A 16675-nucleotide genomic window follows, 5' to 3' on the forward strand; every position below is an offset into this window, starting at 1 on the left:
TTTTTTTAGAAAATAGAAAGGTGTGCACTCAGGTGCGCACAGAGTCATATGTTTCTTGACATAGGCCATGGTCAAAGAAGTTTGAAAGCCACTACTCTATCCCTAAAATTTAACCAGAGGTTATACCTTAAATACTTCTTAAAATAGCACTGAACCACTGTAGTTAGGATTAAGAAATTATTATGTTGCCTAAACATTAAAAGATTTCAAAACATCTACTTAGAGTTTCGTAATGGTTTCCATGGAGAATTTCAAAATGTACATCCTTCTATTGCTGAAAACTCAACGATGGCCGCTGAGAAGGCTCTGTGCCGATGAGTAGATTCATCCTTTTTCTATCTTCCTCCTGCCCCAACCCTTTCTCAAAGGCAAACCGAAAATGAACAGAACAGAAGGTGGCAGAAAGAACTCTGAGGAAAAAGCAGTGTCGGGTAGCAAGGAAGGTGGGGCTGCAGGCAAATGACCAGGCCTACGGCCTACGGCCTTCGAAGCAGGAGGAAGTATCACTTCCTCGCCTGCTCGCCACCCCCCTCTTTCAGGGCCTGCCGCTACGGTTCTGCTCTCCGTGACACAGCTTCCCCGTGGAAAGCAGAAGTGGTCCTCCCTCTCCCTACGTCTCTCTGAAACAAGCTTCTCCATTCCACTTGCCCTCGTGGGAGTTAACATTTACGGGAAGAGTGCAGACACCCAGAAGGCCCAGACACCAAGAAGACATCATCGTCACATGACTTTTCTGAGCCAAAAAGTGGGCCCAGAAAAGTCATTAGCTTCCAACCAGATGTTGTACGGACAGACAGGGGAGGGAGAGTTGGGAAGGAGCTTTCTTTCAGCATGGATTAGGGTCAATAAAGAGTAGTGAGAAGGATTTTAGATGCTCACAGGAAGGTGGGAGTGCCGGCAGGCCCAGCAACATTTGATTTTGTCTGAAACATGAACTATAAAAAGGAAATGAGACAAACTAGAAGACCCTCTGAGCTACATGAATGAAGCCTTCTTCCCAGGGTTCTACAGCTCCAAAGAGCAGAGCCTAGAGCTTTAAAAAACACCCACTCAAATGGATTTTGTAAATGCTCCCCTTTTGTATAATTTTATGGAATATCATTTATACATTCTCAGCATTATGAAAACCGAACAGTGTTACAATGAGACGAACCAAAAAAAATCTCTTCCCTTAAATGGTCAACTCCTATCATGACAATTTGTGGTTCGAAGCCTTTGTAAGATGTTGGGGAAAGAGTCGAAGAGGGGATCTAGAGAAGGGAGATTGGAAATATGCTGAAGGTTGTAAAACACCGTTAAATAATCAACACTTTGAAAGAAATCTATACAAATGAAAACTATAACTTGATTGTAAATATAACTTTCTAGAAATAGCCTTGTGGCAAATAAGGAACGTGGGGAGCTTATTCAGTACTAAGGGAAAGTGAAATACAGGATAAGACTGAAGAAAAAGTCCGAGGATGTGGAACAAAGGCCACTACAGGCCCCCCACCCCGCCGGCAACATCTCGGCACAGATGAACCTTTTTAACACATCATCCCAAGCAATTATTTAAACTTGCTATTCTAAATTATAAGAGAGCACTTCCGGCTAACTTAAGCCAAAGATATCTAGAAGAAGGTCCCAGTCTTTCAAATAGATTGTTCCAAAATTTCTAATTCTTCAACTGGCAGATTTCCATATTATTTTCTACACTTGGGCTTCTCCCCCAAATGGAAACTTACTCAAAATAAATTTTAGAAATGATGATGGAGTGATCTCAACATTTCACATTTCAAGTATCGGGAAACTAGACAGCTGTAAGAAATCTTTTACTATTTCTAACTGAAGAAAAGAAAAAAAACAGAACCAACTTCCTCTTCTATGTCTTCCTCTTCATTACCAATCTTAAAAGATGGAGGCAATGTCTAGTGCAGGTGCTCAGTAAATGGGAGGTGCTCATGACAGATGCTCAGTAAATGGGGTGCATGTTTTAATGTGCATCCTATGGGCCCTGTCTCCTTACTTTCTATTTTCACCTTGGCCAATGCTGTCACTGATATAACAACTACTCACCGAGTTCATAGGTAAACACTTCTAGCAGAGACTGGAGGAAATCCCTTTGCAAAGTATTAAGTGAACACTTCTGTATTAACCAATAAGCACCTGACAGCCCCCAAGTCAGCAGAGCTGCTCTGACAGCAGCCCGTACATGTGTCAGTTATCAGAGTTCCCTCCTCCCCAAGGAGGAAGCAGTATAGAAAGGCGAAGAAGCTCATCTCCCCAGTACAGTGCCCTAGTTGATGGTGCATCTACTCATTTCTTCTGAGTAGTTAGTCACTTAGTTCAGACAATTATCAAGTGATGGAAGAAAATTGCCTTGTGATTCTGTTTTTAAAAATGTGTATTAAATGATAAATTAATTTCTTTGCTTTTAAGTAATTGAGTACCTACTACAGGTCCAAAGGCTGAAAAGTGGGAGAAATTATAAAGTTGGAGCCAGAAGATATACCTACTCCGCCCAACAGTGCCACTTAACCAGGTCTGTGACCTTGGACATGCCACCAAACCTCTTTTTCTGTGTCTGTCCCTGCCTACTCTGGGGGGCCATGAGAGTTTCAAATGAAATCAGAGCTTAGGAAGGCCCTGGCTAAGCAAAAGGTATTAGCACCATCATTGCCAAGAAGAGCCCGGAAGATGTCTGATGTGTCCCATTGATCAAAGTCCCAAATGATGATTGTGGTGATCCTTTAAGGTTAATACTACCTATGCCTGAAGACACAGAGGTCATTGAGCAGCGTGAGTGAGTTGTAACAATGTTCCGCGTTATAGATGTGTACACACTGTACTCTTATTATACAGATTTAAAATTAGTATGGGCTTGTTTATGGATAGTATGGTTTATGGATAGTATAGTGTTAAATCACAACTCTATATATTCATTTGAACCAATTGGCATCTCAGATGTTTTGGTGATTTATTTCTGAATACAAATATAATGGAACTAAAAGGCTTTGAAAATCATTGATCTGCAAAATTGCTGGACTAAAAGAATGTAGAGAGGACATCACAAATTCTCCACATACCTCTGCTTCACCTATGACTAAGATAAAGCGGGTCTTTCGGATAGGGCAAACTACTTTTGCAGGCTACATCTTATACTCCAAATCAAGCCCCCTCTCCGGGTAATACAGCATAGTAACCAGTTCTGAGTGGAGCTTTCCACTTAGAGCACTAGCTCTGGGATAACGTGACAGTCCCAAAATCCCTCACATCCCCATTTCAGAAACCAGGACAGAAGGGCCAGTAGTTTCAAATGCCTTAGGAACCAGCCATGTTTCTTCTGCTTTGCATAGGGACAGACTTTCATTCCTTCTTCCAAGTAATCTCAACTATGTGACAGGCAAGAGGCTAGTGTTCTGAACAAGACAGATGCAACTGTTGTCATGGAGCTTTCATTATAGTAGTGAAGACAGACTACATACAATGCAGACAAGTCATAATATAACTCAGGTTACTGCTATGCAGGAAATGTTAGCAAGTAACATATCCCAAATCACAGCTCTGGTAAATGGTGGAAGAGACCCAAACTCAGGTTTCTGGGCTCCCACGTTCGTTTCCCTTACACCGGAGCCCTCTACCCTTCACTCACCAACAGTGTTGCCCTACTCTGCATCCAAAGAGGCCCTGTCACAGAAAGTCTCTTGAGATCAAATTAAAGTTCTTCAAGCCTCATGACGTTCACCTCCGCCTTCAAGTGAAAACCAGGGACTACCTGAATCCCACCCTTTGCCAGTAGAGCTTACATTTCAGGAAGGACTTTGAGCACTTATTTAGGAAGCCACTGTACTCTTTCGGTGCCTCCCCTCCTGAACCCTACTGCTGGCTGGGGACAGCCAACAAATCAAAAGTAAGTCAAACATCCATACTGGCTAGTTCTTAGTGTGAGCCAGACTCCTGGGCCCTGCTGTGGGACAGCAAAACTCTGGTTTACTGTATTAAGCAGATTTACTAGTAAGGCCAGGTGGCTAAATGGGACAGGTAGTCTTAGGTTTAAAATTATCAAATTGCAAAGCACCCAGGAGCCTCACTTTTTATGGACAGAATTATTTTCAATAAATAATATACGGTACCATTCACGGAATACCTAGGACGTGCTTGAGAATTTACATGCAATAAAAAGCTCAGGAGGTAGATAGGTTCTCCCAAAGATGAGGAAGCTCAAACAGGGAATGTCCATCCTGGCTCAAGTTCACACTCAGGTAAGAAGTTGCACCCCCCTCCCTACCCCCCAACCCCCGTCACCACCACCACCCGTTCAACTCAGGTTTCTGAGATGGCAAAGATAGCAAAGTTAAGTGGGTTTGGGATTAGAGACACACACACACACACACACACACACGACATGACCACAGGACCACGTCGGCTGTTAGAAAGCACAGTACAAATGCACAGCATCCAGAACACACCACAGTTGGCCAAGATAACGCAGGACAGTGGGAACTGACGCTTACACCCTCCCCGAAGGCAACCCCTGAATTCTTAAAATAACTCTCGCTTCCTCTCGGCTGGCGGAGGCACGGGACTGCTGCGCTGCAGGCCAAGAGGCGCCGGGCTCAGCAGGACAGTGCGCACCAGCCCCCGCCGCACCCCCTCGACGTCACGCTGCTGCCCCTGCTCCCAAAGAGGGCAGCTGCCCGCGAGTCTGGGAGAGGGCCCCACCCCTCCCTTCTGGGGACCCAGGGCCCGGCAAGAGCCCAGATTGTGTAACCCGAGGAGTCCCCGCCAGGGAACCGGCCAGGAGCCCCGCGGCGCCCGCTCCGCGTGGAGGGGGCTTCCCCGCGGCGCTCCAGGACTGGCCAGGGCGGAGAGAGCATCCGGCCCTCCGGTCCGCGCCCGGAGGACTCCGCGGTGCTTCCCCGCCCCCCGCGCCTTCCCCTCCCACCACGCCCCTGCGCAGCTCCGGGGAGGAGACACCTGCAGAGCTGCACGCCCCCGCGTCCTCGCCCCTCGGGGCCGGGTCACCTAAGGCTGAAGACATCTGGGTGTCCTCACCGCCGGGCCGGGCGCCGGGGCAGCCAGGAAGCGGTGCGCGTCCCCTCCTCCCGCGGTGCGCGCCGACCCCGGCCCCCGGCCCCCGGCCCAGGGCCTGCCCGGCGCCAGGGACAGCGGCTAGTGGCACAGCCGCTGTCCCCGCCGGGTCCGCCCTGACGCCCGCGCCCACTCCCCCGGCTCGCGCCTGGGACTCACCAGCTCGCGGTGAAAGTTGCGGGGCGGCGGGGGCGGCGGCGGCGGCGCTCCACGGTGACTTGAGTTCAGAGCGGGGGGCGCGACGGGGCGGCCCAGCGGGACCCTCGGAGGGCGGCTGCGGGCCGGGGGGCGCGGACGCGCGGCGAGGGGCTGCGGGCTCGGGGCCGAGCTGGCGCGGCCGCCCCGCCTGCCGCGGGCTGGAGGCTGCAGCGCGTCGGGCCCGGAGACTCCACGACCCGGAGCGAGCGGCGGGCGGCCGGGCGCGGCGGGAGAGGAACTGGCTGTCGCTGGGCTCGGCCGAGAGGTCCCAGCTACTTCCTGGTGCTCGGATTTGCATACGGAGCCCGGGGGGCGGGGAAGTGACCGTTTGGCCCCTGCCCAAGGTTTGGATCTTCGGTGTGGCCGTCGCACAGAGCTTTGACAGCGAAGAAACCTGGCGTCCCAGGGTGCAGTTTGGGAGAGTGGAACCGTCTCGGGCCCAACATTCTCCTGTGGCGACGACAGAAGGATGTTTCGGAGAGAACCTCCGGCGTCGATGAAACATCCCGTGTCTTTTCCTTCTCTTCCAGCCTCCTCCCCACGGTGTTAAAAAGTGGGGTGTCCCTGGCAGCAAAGGGGGCGTGCTCTGATCCCCCGACGTTCGGAGTTCTTTAGAGAGAGGATGAGATGTGCCTATTTGATGCTCGGGGTCTCTGAGTTCTTAATCAGAACAGAGTAAGCCCTTTAAGGGTGTACGCTGGGTGTTCGGGGTATCGTTGGGGGGCGAGGGGCTCAGGAGTTAAATGACATGTCACATCATCAAAACTTCGATTTCCTCGCGGGAAATGGAGATGGGGATGCCTACCTCGCAGGATTACTGGGAGGATGAAATGCCTTCTGTAAAGGGCTCACACCGTGCCTGGCACACATTAATGGTCGTTAGTCTTCCGTTCCTACTATCTCTGCGTGTAACACTGGCACATGGCACGCGCCACCCCAGTGTTTGTTGAAAGGAGGACTGCATATTCAAGCTCATGTTCCGTGTCAGTGAATGCCACTTAGAAACCCAATGTACAACATTGGTCTCAGTCCCTGTGGATGCCCACTTGTTTTAAGCAAATTCTGCACACTGGAATTGTAGCATTTCCCTACACTGCAGAATTTACAAGGAAATACACAGCACCCTGTAGAAGACTTGGTCTATGTGTTAATAATAGCAAACACGTAGGGACTATTGGGTGCCAGGCAGATCTAAGCACTTCAGACTGATTATCTTTTGTTAACAACGTTTTAAGAAGCTGGCCCCACCTGAGGAGGCTTCAGCCACAGTCCGGGGTCCAGGTCAGCCACTTTGTAACAAAATCTTATACATCAGTCATTTGTCCTTGGTGAGAGAATAGAAAGGTTTGCAAACTAGTGCCCTAATTAAAAAAAAAAAAAGCAAGATGGTTTATACCTGTGATGTTCATTGGTATGCAGTGGTTGGTTTCCCGTGGAAGAGGAAGGGACGGGTTGTCTCTTGGAAGGTGTTGAACCTGTGAGTGAAATGTAACAGATTCCGTGGAGTATTTCACTACCTGAGGTCCCATTCCTGGACTTTTCTTCAGGATGATCTCTCAAATACATTGGACTAAATTAAATATTTACTATTACCAGTAAGTCCTTGAGATCCTGGCTAAAGGCATGTGGCAATAAAAAATGGGGCACGAATGTTTGGTGGTGGTTAATACATCTGGAATGTCCTATGTTTTTCGTAAAATGTTTCTGAGAAAGCAGCATCAGAGCTGGCCTTACAGCCAGCTGCACCACATCTAACTCCTCACACACAGGTATCCTAGCCAAGTTCATCACTTCATTCATGTAGAGCACTTCGAGTGGGCAACATTCATTTTTAAGTAGACTTAGGTACTTTTAGCATGTCTGCCTTTGTTTCACATGTTAATTTTCTCTCAGTAGTATATAGTAAAGCTCTCTTTGGAAGACATTGCTTCTTATATTTACTCTTTCCCACTGTACCTCCCAAAAGTCTTTTTAAGTGCTTTAAAATACCTCATTAGTATTGATGGATTGATTCCTTGATTGATGGGCTGAGTTGTCTCAACAGTCTTCTCTGTTGAGAACTGAGTACAGAATGGAGTGATCAGAGGCAGGCTGCCAATCAGCAAAGAGCCCTTGACAGGGTAAGCAGGCTTTGCAGGTGAGAGACATGAGTGAGGAGCACAGGAGGAAAGAATGGAAATGGCATCAACTATGTACAGTCCATCCTCATTTTTTTCAGATTTCACATTTGCAAATCCACCTACTCACTAAAATATATTTGTAACCCCCAAATCAGTACTCACAGCACCTCACAGTCATTCATGGACATGAGCACAGTGGTGAAAATTCGAGTTTCTCTATGCTCACATTCCCGGCTAAGGCAAACAAGGCAATGCTCTACCTTCTTCTTTTAGTTCTTGTACTATAAGCGTGTGTCCTTTTTGTGATCTGTGTAATGCCATGATTTTTGCATTTTTGTGCATTTTGTTGGTGATTTCACTGTTTTCTACCCCTGAGTGTCATGCTAAGCACAAGAAGGCTGCAAGATGTCTTACGGAGGAAATATGTGTTAGAGAGCTTCGTGCAGGCATGCATTATGGTGCTGTTGGCTGTGAGTTCAGTCTTGCTGAGTCAACAATATCTATTATCTATTAAATAAGGTGTCTTTAAGCAGAGGTACACATAAAACAAGGTTATCTATAAAGCAATTGATGAAAATATGGTAGCCAGAGACTCACAGCAACCTAACCCTGTATTCGTCCTAGGAACAGTGGTTCAGTATCAGCTAATTCATTGTGGTGACTTATTAGGCCGTAACTACTGCCAATAATGAGAATCAACTGTGCATAAGAACACACTGTCTATCACCCATTGGGAGGAAAATGAAATCTCTGACCTCAAGGAAATTGTGTTTCAGTACAGACCTTCATCATCACATGCCTGACCATGAACTTGCAGCCGAATTTGGTCCCTCTCTGCACACGCTCTCACCTTGGCCTACCCACCTCGCCATCTGACCTGCAGCCCTTCCCACTACCATGGTATGGACTGTCCCTGGTGCCCCTTCCATTTGTCTGGGAGCTGCCTTCTAGGGGTTCAGACTCCTCAGCCCCACTCAGGAACCCTTAGGTATTGTCTTCACAAGCCTCTTGGTTGGTCTTGCCTGAAGGGATACAGTGGAGGCTGAGACTCTCCATCTGACTCTTACAAACTTGGCTGCAGATCTGATTTCTGAGGCCCAAGTAGCAAGTAATACAGAGCAGTGGCACTTACCTGCCCGGGCCCTACCCAGATAATGTAATTAAAGTTGAGGGGAGTGGAGAAAGGGGGCCGAGTCATCAGAAGTTTAAAGCTCTCTGGTGGTTCCAATGAGCAGCCAAGATTGGGAGCCGCTGTGAAAGCCCCAGCCAAACAGCCTGGGGGGATGTGGGGTATGTGTGCCAAGCAAATGGGTTTCTGCCCATCACCGGTGTTTCAGTAAAATACACTAGAAGGCCTCTCATCTGACACATTTGGGACTGATGAATCGAAAAGTTGTTTAAAATCAGGGAATCATAAAAATGATGTAAATGTACCTTAAACATTTTACTTGAACTTCAACCTAAAGTATATTCAATCACTGTCAGTATCTGATGTAATGCCATGGTGTTTCTTCATAGCACGAGTCCCCTGCTTGGTGTTCTGTGTCATCTTTCTTACCTAAATGACACTCATGAAACTTCATATCTGATTTCCGGTTACACCTTTGTGGAAGCAGAAGAAGGCCCCAAAGCCGTGTCACCCACAATCTCTTATCTTCTAGCTGCTTCACCCACACCTAATTCACCAGAATTATTTGCTTTTACCATTTACCTATGACTTTTCAAATATTCAACATGTTTTACATAGAAGCAATGTTTTCACTCATATTTTTAAAGTTTTTATTTAATTAAATTGCCTATTTGTAGTAGCAGGCACAAACTGACATAAAAACCACTGGCTTTTGGAAAAGTAAGTGTTGTAGAAAGTGAAGGTTCTCTTTACTGGAGGGATGTAGCATTTCACGGAGAAAAACGAGAGAGTTGGTTCATGCAGAGTTCATTGAGAAGAGAGTGGTTTCTGAGGCTTTCTGTCACAACTACCGCTCAGGAACTGGGCAGGTCATGTTAGTTAAAGCCTCCAGTCAATCCTCACACCAACCAGGTTTTATTTTCTATATTCTATAGATATGGAAGGGGTCTCTGGAGGGATAGGTGACTTGCCCAAATTCACCTTGCCGAAATGGTCCCCGCTGGATTTGAACCCCTTTCTGTCCGTCTGACTGACAGCAAAGCCTGAGGTTGTACCCTGAGTTTGTGATGCCTTCTACAAAGTTGGGGCTTCTCAGCCTGACATACCACAGAAACAGCTCAGTGAGCCTGAAAGCAAACAGGAGTACATGCAGGCCACGTTCTTCTCAATTCTTCTACATTATAAAGGAACAGCCGAGCCACCTGAACAAGAAATGGTTAAAGCTGAGCCAAATAATGGTAATAACATCAATAACATAATTAGAATTGAAATCTTATCAAATTACAACAAAGTTAATTTGTCACTCAGTGATATACAAGATTGTGCCACATGGTAGTTAGACCAAAATGTTAAACTATTCATAAAAAATAAATAAATCATAGTCACATTGGGGGATTCTGAGGTCTCCTGGGGAGTGTCCAGAAGGTCAGAGGAATAATTGCTTATGACTTCGTTTCTGTTTTCTCCCCGAGGGAGGAGGCCCCGGTGCCATATTTCCCTCCTTGCCTACTTTCTGCTTTCCTACTTTTCAGTGAGGACGCCCAGCCCCTCATACCGAGCTGGTCTCAGGACCCGAGTACCTGCCCTGTCCCGGTTCTAATTCTTGAGGTACCAAATTTATTTTCTAGCTGCTTTTGTGGTATTTAGGACCTCATGTATTTAGCTTTTCATATTAATATAATTTCAGGTTTAGAGAAAAGTTCCAAAAATAGCAGAAAAAATCACCAGGTATCCCTCAGCCAGCTTCTCCCACTGTTAACATTTGACCACATTTGTGTTCTATCTATAACCTTGTCTGAGAGTAAGTTCCAAGTATGATGTCCCTTTACCCCTAAATACTTCGGTGTATATTTTCTAAAAACAGAAACTTTCTCTTATCTGGAAACTAACATCGATACAACACTATTAATTAACCTACAGAACATATTTGAATGTTGGCAATTGTCTCAAATATATACTTTGTAACAGAAAAAGTCCCGGGTCATGCTTTGCATTTTGTTTTTCCGTGTCCTTGGTCTCCCTTTAATTTAGAAGTTACCCAGTCTTCTTTGAGCTTCACAGTGCTGACTTTTTTTTAAGTACACACCAGTGACTGTAGAATTCTCTAAATTGAGGTTTATGTGATATTTCCTCATAATTAGATTCAGGCTATGCATTTTTGGCCGGAGTGTCACTAAAGTGAAATGCGTTAAGACTGTGGCAGTTTGGATGAAGGCAGAGGGGTAAGAGGTCATGTGCTACCCAGGACGTCGTGAAGGGAGGTGACTTTGGGGGAAGGAAGTCAGTGCACCGTGGAAGCAGGAGCTGGAGCCTGAGGGAGGTGCTGGGTCAGGAGGGGCTGCAGAAAGAGACATCCCCCTTCTTCCCGCCCTGGGGCAAACCTGCCCTGTTGCTCTGGAAGTGGAGGGGTGCCTCCTGCAGACATTGGTCTTGAAAGCTGTCTGTATGACTTAATTCATTCTGGAAGATGCTGCCCTACTAATCACATCCAAGAGTGAACAAAGGCCATCTACCCCAGTCTCAGAGGCTGGACCGGCGTCCTGCTCAGGTGGGCTGGGCCGTGGGTGTATATGCGGTGTGGATAAATGAATGCTCAGCTGCGGTGCTTTGTCTTCTCTTACGCTCTCCTCCTCCTCAACTTCTAGAAAGCAAAGGCCACCTGAAGTGGTTACGTACTGTGAGAACGTGAGTTCCAGGAGTCTGGGAGGAGGGCTGGCCCAGTGGACTAGGTTCTGGTCCCAAAGCTGTGGCCAGGCTCACCTGCTTCTTAGGGCCTGGGATCTGACCTCAGCAGAGGTTCTCCCCCTTCTTAGAGACAGCGCTGTCCCCCTTCCATCCCTTCTCCCTCCATCTCTTCTCTACCACTCACACCTGGGGCTCAGGCTCATTTCTACTCTCACCGTGGGCGCCTCCATCTCCAAGGTTGTACATGTGCGTGTGTGGGTAAAGTGGTAAGATTGAAAAAATCAAACCTCTGTTCAGCCAGAGGGGTGACTTTAGCACAAATGGTTATAGATACCAGGGAATGAATAAGTAAAAAAGGGAAATCATAAAAACCCCTTCGGACTATGGGAAAATGTTAGTAATTTTCACAAAATATTGTTTATGCACAAATTTATCTAAATGTGTGTCAAATACTAATAGCTATTACATGGAAAAAGTGTTCATGGTCAAATTGGTTTGGCGACTCTCAGGCGCTGTGTAGTACAGCGGTGTCGCCGTGGGTGTCCAGGAAGGTATTGAAGTATGTGTGTGTCCAAACTCATGGGTCCAGGTGATAAGTGTGCAGATAGATGCTCTTAGGATCTGCTGTCAAAGAGAAAACACCACTACTCATGTAAGGGAGACCCCTGCTGCTGCGTGATGCCAGCCAGCCATCGTGTCTGAGGCCCCTGGCACTGTGCTGCTGCCTTGGCCACTGTCACAGACATGACAGCAAAATAGTTAAAATTGTGAATGTGAAAGTGATACATTGCTTTCCCAGTGTGAAAACAAACCCAGCCTTTTTCTCAGAGCTTTATGTCATTCTATGTGGACAGAATTGTCCATCATAACCTTTTACGGTGAACTGTCAGGGGCCTTGTCCGCTCTGGCTAGTGCTGTCATCTCTTGTTTATCTATTGACTCTTTCTGTTAGCCCATGTCTCCATTCACCGAGTATCTCCGATGGGCCAGAAGCAAGAGGGCGTGCTGAATTCAGTTCTAAAAACCACTTCGGTAATAGCTGTGGGGTGAAGACACAGCCAGATGAGGATGCTTATGTGAAGCTGATAATGATTTTACATTCTGATAACATTCTTTATCTGAATTGACCAATGTTGGGTGATTTTTATGTATGTATGTCTATATTTAGTTTGGTGACCATCTTGAATGTTGTTTTTCAGTCTATACTGCCTTTGAATGAATTTTGCCTCACATGCTACTTCTGTCTTTTGCCCTAGAAGGAGGCATCAATGGAATCCTTCTAGTTCTCTGTAGAGCCAGCCCGATATGTATGTACCTCTTCTTGTACATACATGCCACCATTGCTGTGAGATGAGGAGTATTTCATAGGAATCTGTAGGTTCCGATTATATGTGCAGAGGTGTCAGTGTGCTTTAATATGAACCTCATTCCCTTGTCTTCACAGAGCATGTCAGACCCACAAGCCAGTGATGTCTCGTGCCCAGCCAAAGCGTTAGAGGAGACCTTCACGGCTTCACTGTAGTCATTTTTTACTCCATCTCTGCCTCCAGAAAAGTCCAGAAAATGCAGAGTATTCTCATAGGTCACTCAGTAAAATCTCAACCATACTTTAAAGATAGAGTTCATCCAGGGTAGGTTTATGGTTTTCTCTGATTCTGGGTGTGTCTTTCTGTTGATCTAAATAGTTTATGTGTGTCTGTTCCTCAGAAGTCCTGTTTATTTTGATTAGTTATTGTTAAGCTCTGAGAATATTGCTCTTCTAAAAATACAACTGTCTTGTGGGATGTAATATTTGGTTCGTACTTAAGGATTCCTCAGATTTGACTGTAGGTAGGATTCAAAATTACAAGAGGAAAAAGTCACGATAATAAAGTTAGAATTTAAGACTCTGTGTATTTATTTACCTTACTAGCCAGCAGGAGAGTTTTGACTGAACTGATAAGAATTTGAAACTGAATTGCTCATTTACGTGATCCAAGGAGGCTCTTGTGTGGTTACTGGGTTAACTATACTCAGTTTGACATCTAGCTCACCAAACATTGTGAAAGCAGTGAAGACACTCACTTTTCCTAATCTATGCGTAAAGTGGTGATGGCATGTGGCGGAGGAAGAAATGGAAGCAAGAACCAAAGCTCAACTGATAGTCTGAGTACACAGGGTATTGAGGATATTTTTATGCCACTTAGGGCACAGTGCCAGGTAACTTTATGTCTGTTTGCACATGCCCCCTTTCCCTTTATCTTCATATGGCAAATTCTTAACCATCCTTCAAGGACTAGTTCAACTTCCACCTCATCAAGGAAGCCTTTTTAGATACATTACATCTCTTACTCCCTTGCAATCCTATGGAAAGTTACCTCTAGTTCCTGTTGAAACTCATCACTATATATCTTTATTCTAATATTGTTATTTATCTACATGGAGCTCCTGCACCAGATGGCAAACTCCTGAAGAAGGATCCACCTGTTCCTTTTGTTTTGTTTTCATTTGTTGTTCTTACTCTGAGCACTAAGCACAGCGCACATAAGCAGCGGGCAGGGAGTAGGCAAATTGAGTCTGCCACACAAAGAGTTAGCGTGGTACAAGAGGCTACTGCTGCTGTGTTGGAACCCAGAGAAGCAATGCTTTGCTTTGCTTCATGGGGCGAACCTGTTAGCCATTGTGGCTTGAATTGTGGCCTCTCAAAATACACTGACGTCCTAATCTTCAGTACCTGTGAATGGGACCCTATTTAGAAATAAATCCAGTTAAGAGAAGTCATGTGGGGGAGTCCCCTGTTCAATATGACCCTGTCCTTATAAAAAAGAATAATTCGAACACAGACTTGCACGCAGGGAGAATGCCGTATAAAAATGAAGGCAGAGATCAGAGTGATAACATGTACAAGCCCGAAATGCCAAATATTTCAGTACGTTGTTACAGTATATATATATATAATATATATATATTATATATATATACTGTAACGTGTGTATATATATATATATATATATACACACACACACACATATATATACACATACATATATATGTGTGTATATATATACATACATATATATGTGTGTGTGTATATATATGGTAATTACATCCTACCTCTTAGTTACTCTGGGCGTTGTATCTTTTGGAAGGTTAGGGTCACACAAATGGGTTTTCTTTAAGCAGTTGGAATGCTTGAGCTGGAAAGAAATAAGGAGTAAGATGGTACTTGTGATAATGTTATAGTAAAAGAAATATAATAATACTATTTTAAATACTATTTTAAAAGTTATTTCAGAATACATTGTTTTATTCCGTCTTATACCAAGTCTTTGAGGTAGAGAGGGCAGGTGTGACGTCCACTCCCACTTTTCAACAGTGGGGAAGATAACTAATATTTATCAAGTGCTAGGCATTGTTCAAGGTACATTATATATTTTATGTCATTTAGCCCTGAAAAGCACACTGACATGGCAAACTACAACCCTCATTCTACGAATGATAAAAGTGTGATAAAGAGAAATTAAGAGACTTGCTCAAGGTCACATAACTAGTGAAAGGGGAGCTAAGATTCAACTCAGGTCTACTGAGGCAGAACCAGGGCGCATCCCTTGGTCTCCCTGCCATTGTTTAATGATGACCCACCTCATCTGTCCATCCTCTGCTTCAAATGCAGATGGCATGTGGCCACATCCCAGATCAGTATTCCACTGGCAGGTCAAGGAGGACCCAGAGCTTCTTTAGGTTGAGGACAGTGTCTTAGTCACCTTTATATTTTTGTGCCTAGCACAGAGGCACAAATTTTTCCATGTATTAAAAATTAATCTTATAAACAAAATAATTTTATGTTTTTATGTATAAAAAAAAAGCCTAAGTTTTCTGGAATGTCAGCTGGCAATAAAAATGGACTTTCTCTGATAGAATGAACTTTATATAGGAATTATAAGATCTCAAGTTCAGCCCTAGCTCCACCATTTATTAGCTATGAAACCTTGGTTTCCTCATTTTTAAACTCAAAGCTTGATCATCATAGCATCTGTAGCAAATTCCAGATTTCAGATTCTCTGCTTCTGACATTAAGACTTACTCTGAAGACTTTCATTACCAGTTGAGGGCATTTTATCTAAGAAAATAATTCACTGTGACCCGGAGAAATTAATTGAGCAGTATGTGGCAACAATTTGCTTAGGACAATCAGAAGCAGCTTTTCGTTTCAATAAGGAAAATTAGTTGAGGAGCATTTGCATACAAAAGAATTGGTAAGAAGATTATTAGTATAAAGGAGCTTAAACCTTCACCAACTATTATGGACTTTTATAAACCAGCTGAACAAGATGCTTCTGTTTAATGGAAAGAAAGAAAGCCTTACAGTGATGAGAATCCAATACCAAATCTTCTAAAGTTCTTTACATGTGAACATTTTGTGATCTGAACCTGAAAGTTTAGAATACTGCCAAAGTACATGGCTGAAAAAGGCACCTTCCTGAGAGAGTACAAGTAGTCTTGATAGATAATTTGTTAATTTTTACTTATTCCTCTGGCAGTACCTAGTTTAACCCTACAGAAAAGATGCCCCAAAGAAATAGGTTCAGAAAATGATTGAGAATTAATAAAGCTATAGTAACCTAATCACTTTAGGCTAAAGACAGCTTGAGGAAAAAAAATTCCAATTTTAGGACAATTTCTTAAATACACTTGAAGAGGCCACACTTGTATATATATGTGTATGTATGACCTGTGTCATAACATATGTATGACGTAAGTTTGGAAACAGGAATGAAAAACACTGCCCCCACCTCTACTCCCCAAGGCTCTGTTGAAAGCAGCTGCAGGATTCAGGCTGCATTTGCCAGAGCAGCAGGTTTTAAGTCCAAGACCATCGCTGGCAGAACTCCTCTGTCGAGAAGGAGGAAAATTCAAAGATGTGATGGGCTTTCTGAAAACTGGATTCTGTTTCCCACTTTTCCATGAATTTATACATCTCGCACACCTTGCAATGCTCTAATCAAGAAACAGTGGCCTAGCTAACAAATGATGTTGAAATGGTTAATAAACTAGTGATAGGATTAATAATAAAATGAAAACGAAAGCTATAACTATGATTGACCCAACTTGTCGATATCACACAGCCAGTATATGGCAGGAAAGAATAATTATCAAAGTCATGCATTACCTTTGTGTAAATATATTAACAACTACAGCTAAATGTTTGATCAAGTTCAACTCCTTACATGTTTATCCTTTGGGTTATATCTTGAGTTCTGTTTTAACTTGAGTTAGATATAACCTCTTGGTATGATATATAATGCTTAAGAGATTTGAGGACATTTGTAAAAACCACATACAGCTTAATTAGTTAATGTTTACTATGGATCATTGTCGTCATCATTAGCTAAAGAAACCATGAATTCTATTCTTTCAGTAAAACCTAAATAATATGTGAGTTTCTTAATTGTTTATCCTTTTTATACACACATGTTCACTGACTTTCGTTGTA

At 44.4% G+C, this 16675-nt stretch overlaps 2 protein-coding genes across 5 annotated transcripts in view; one reads left to right on the forward strand and one right to left on the reverse strand.

Moving 5' to 3' along the window:
- Positions 1-5525, reverse strand: part of LYN (LYN proto-oncogene, Src family tyrosine kinase) — a 112580-nt gene extending 107055 nt beyond the window's left edge. Inside the window, exon 1 of one of the 4 annotated variants that reach the window (XM_039868918.1) lies at positions 5230-5525. The gene's annotated coding sequence lies outside the window, so the exon portion shown is untranslated. Of the gene's footprint in view, positions 1-3631; positions 3699-5229 lie in introns of those variants that run through there. The other 3 variants (XM_039868919.1, XM_039868920.1, XM_039868923.1) reach the window with 3 other exon arrangements.
- On the forward strand, positions 4191-13699 carry LOC120607398 (skin secretory protein xP2-like). The gene is made up of 4 exons (XM_039869310.1): positions 4191-4241; positions 4557-5943; positions 8165-8288; positions 9453-13699. The coding sequence occupies exons 1-2, from the start codon at positions 4191-4193 to the stop codon at positions 5766-5768; spliced, it is 1263 nt and encodes a 420-aa protein (XP_039725244.1). The 3' UTR covers positions 5769-5943; positions 8165-8288; positions 9453-13699.
- Positions 13700-16675: the final 2976 nt, after the last annotated feature.

This window comes from Pteropus medius, unplaced genomic scaffold (assembly GCF_902729225.1).
Source record: "Pteropus medius unplaced genomic scaffold, Ma_sr-lr_union100, whole genome shotgun sequence".
Classification (NCBI taxonomy): domain Eukaryota; kingdom Metazoa; phylum Chordata; class Mammalia; order Chiroptera; family Pteropodidae; genus Pteropus; species Pteropus medius.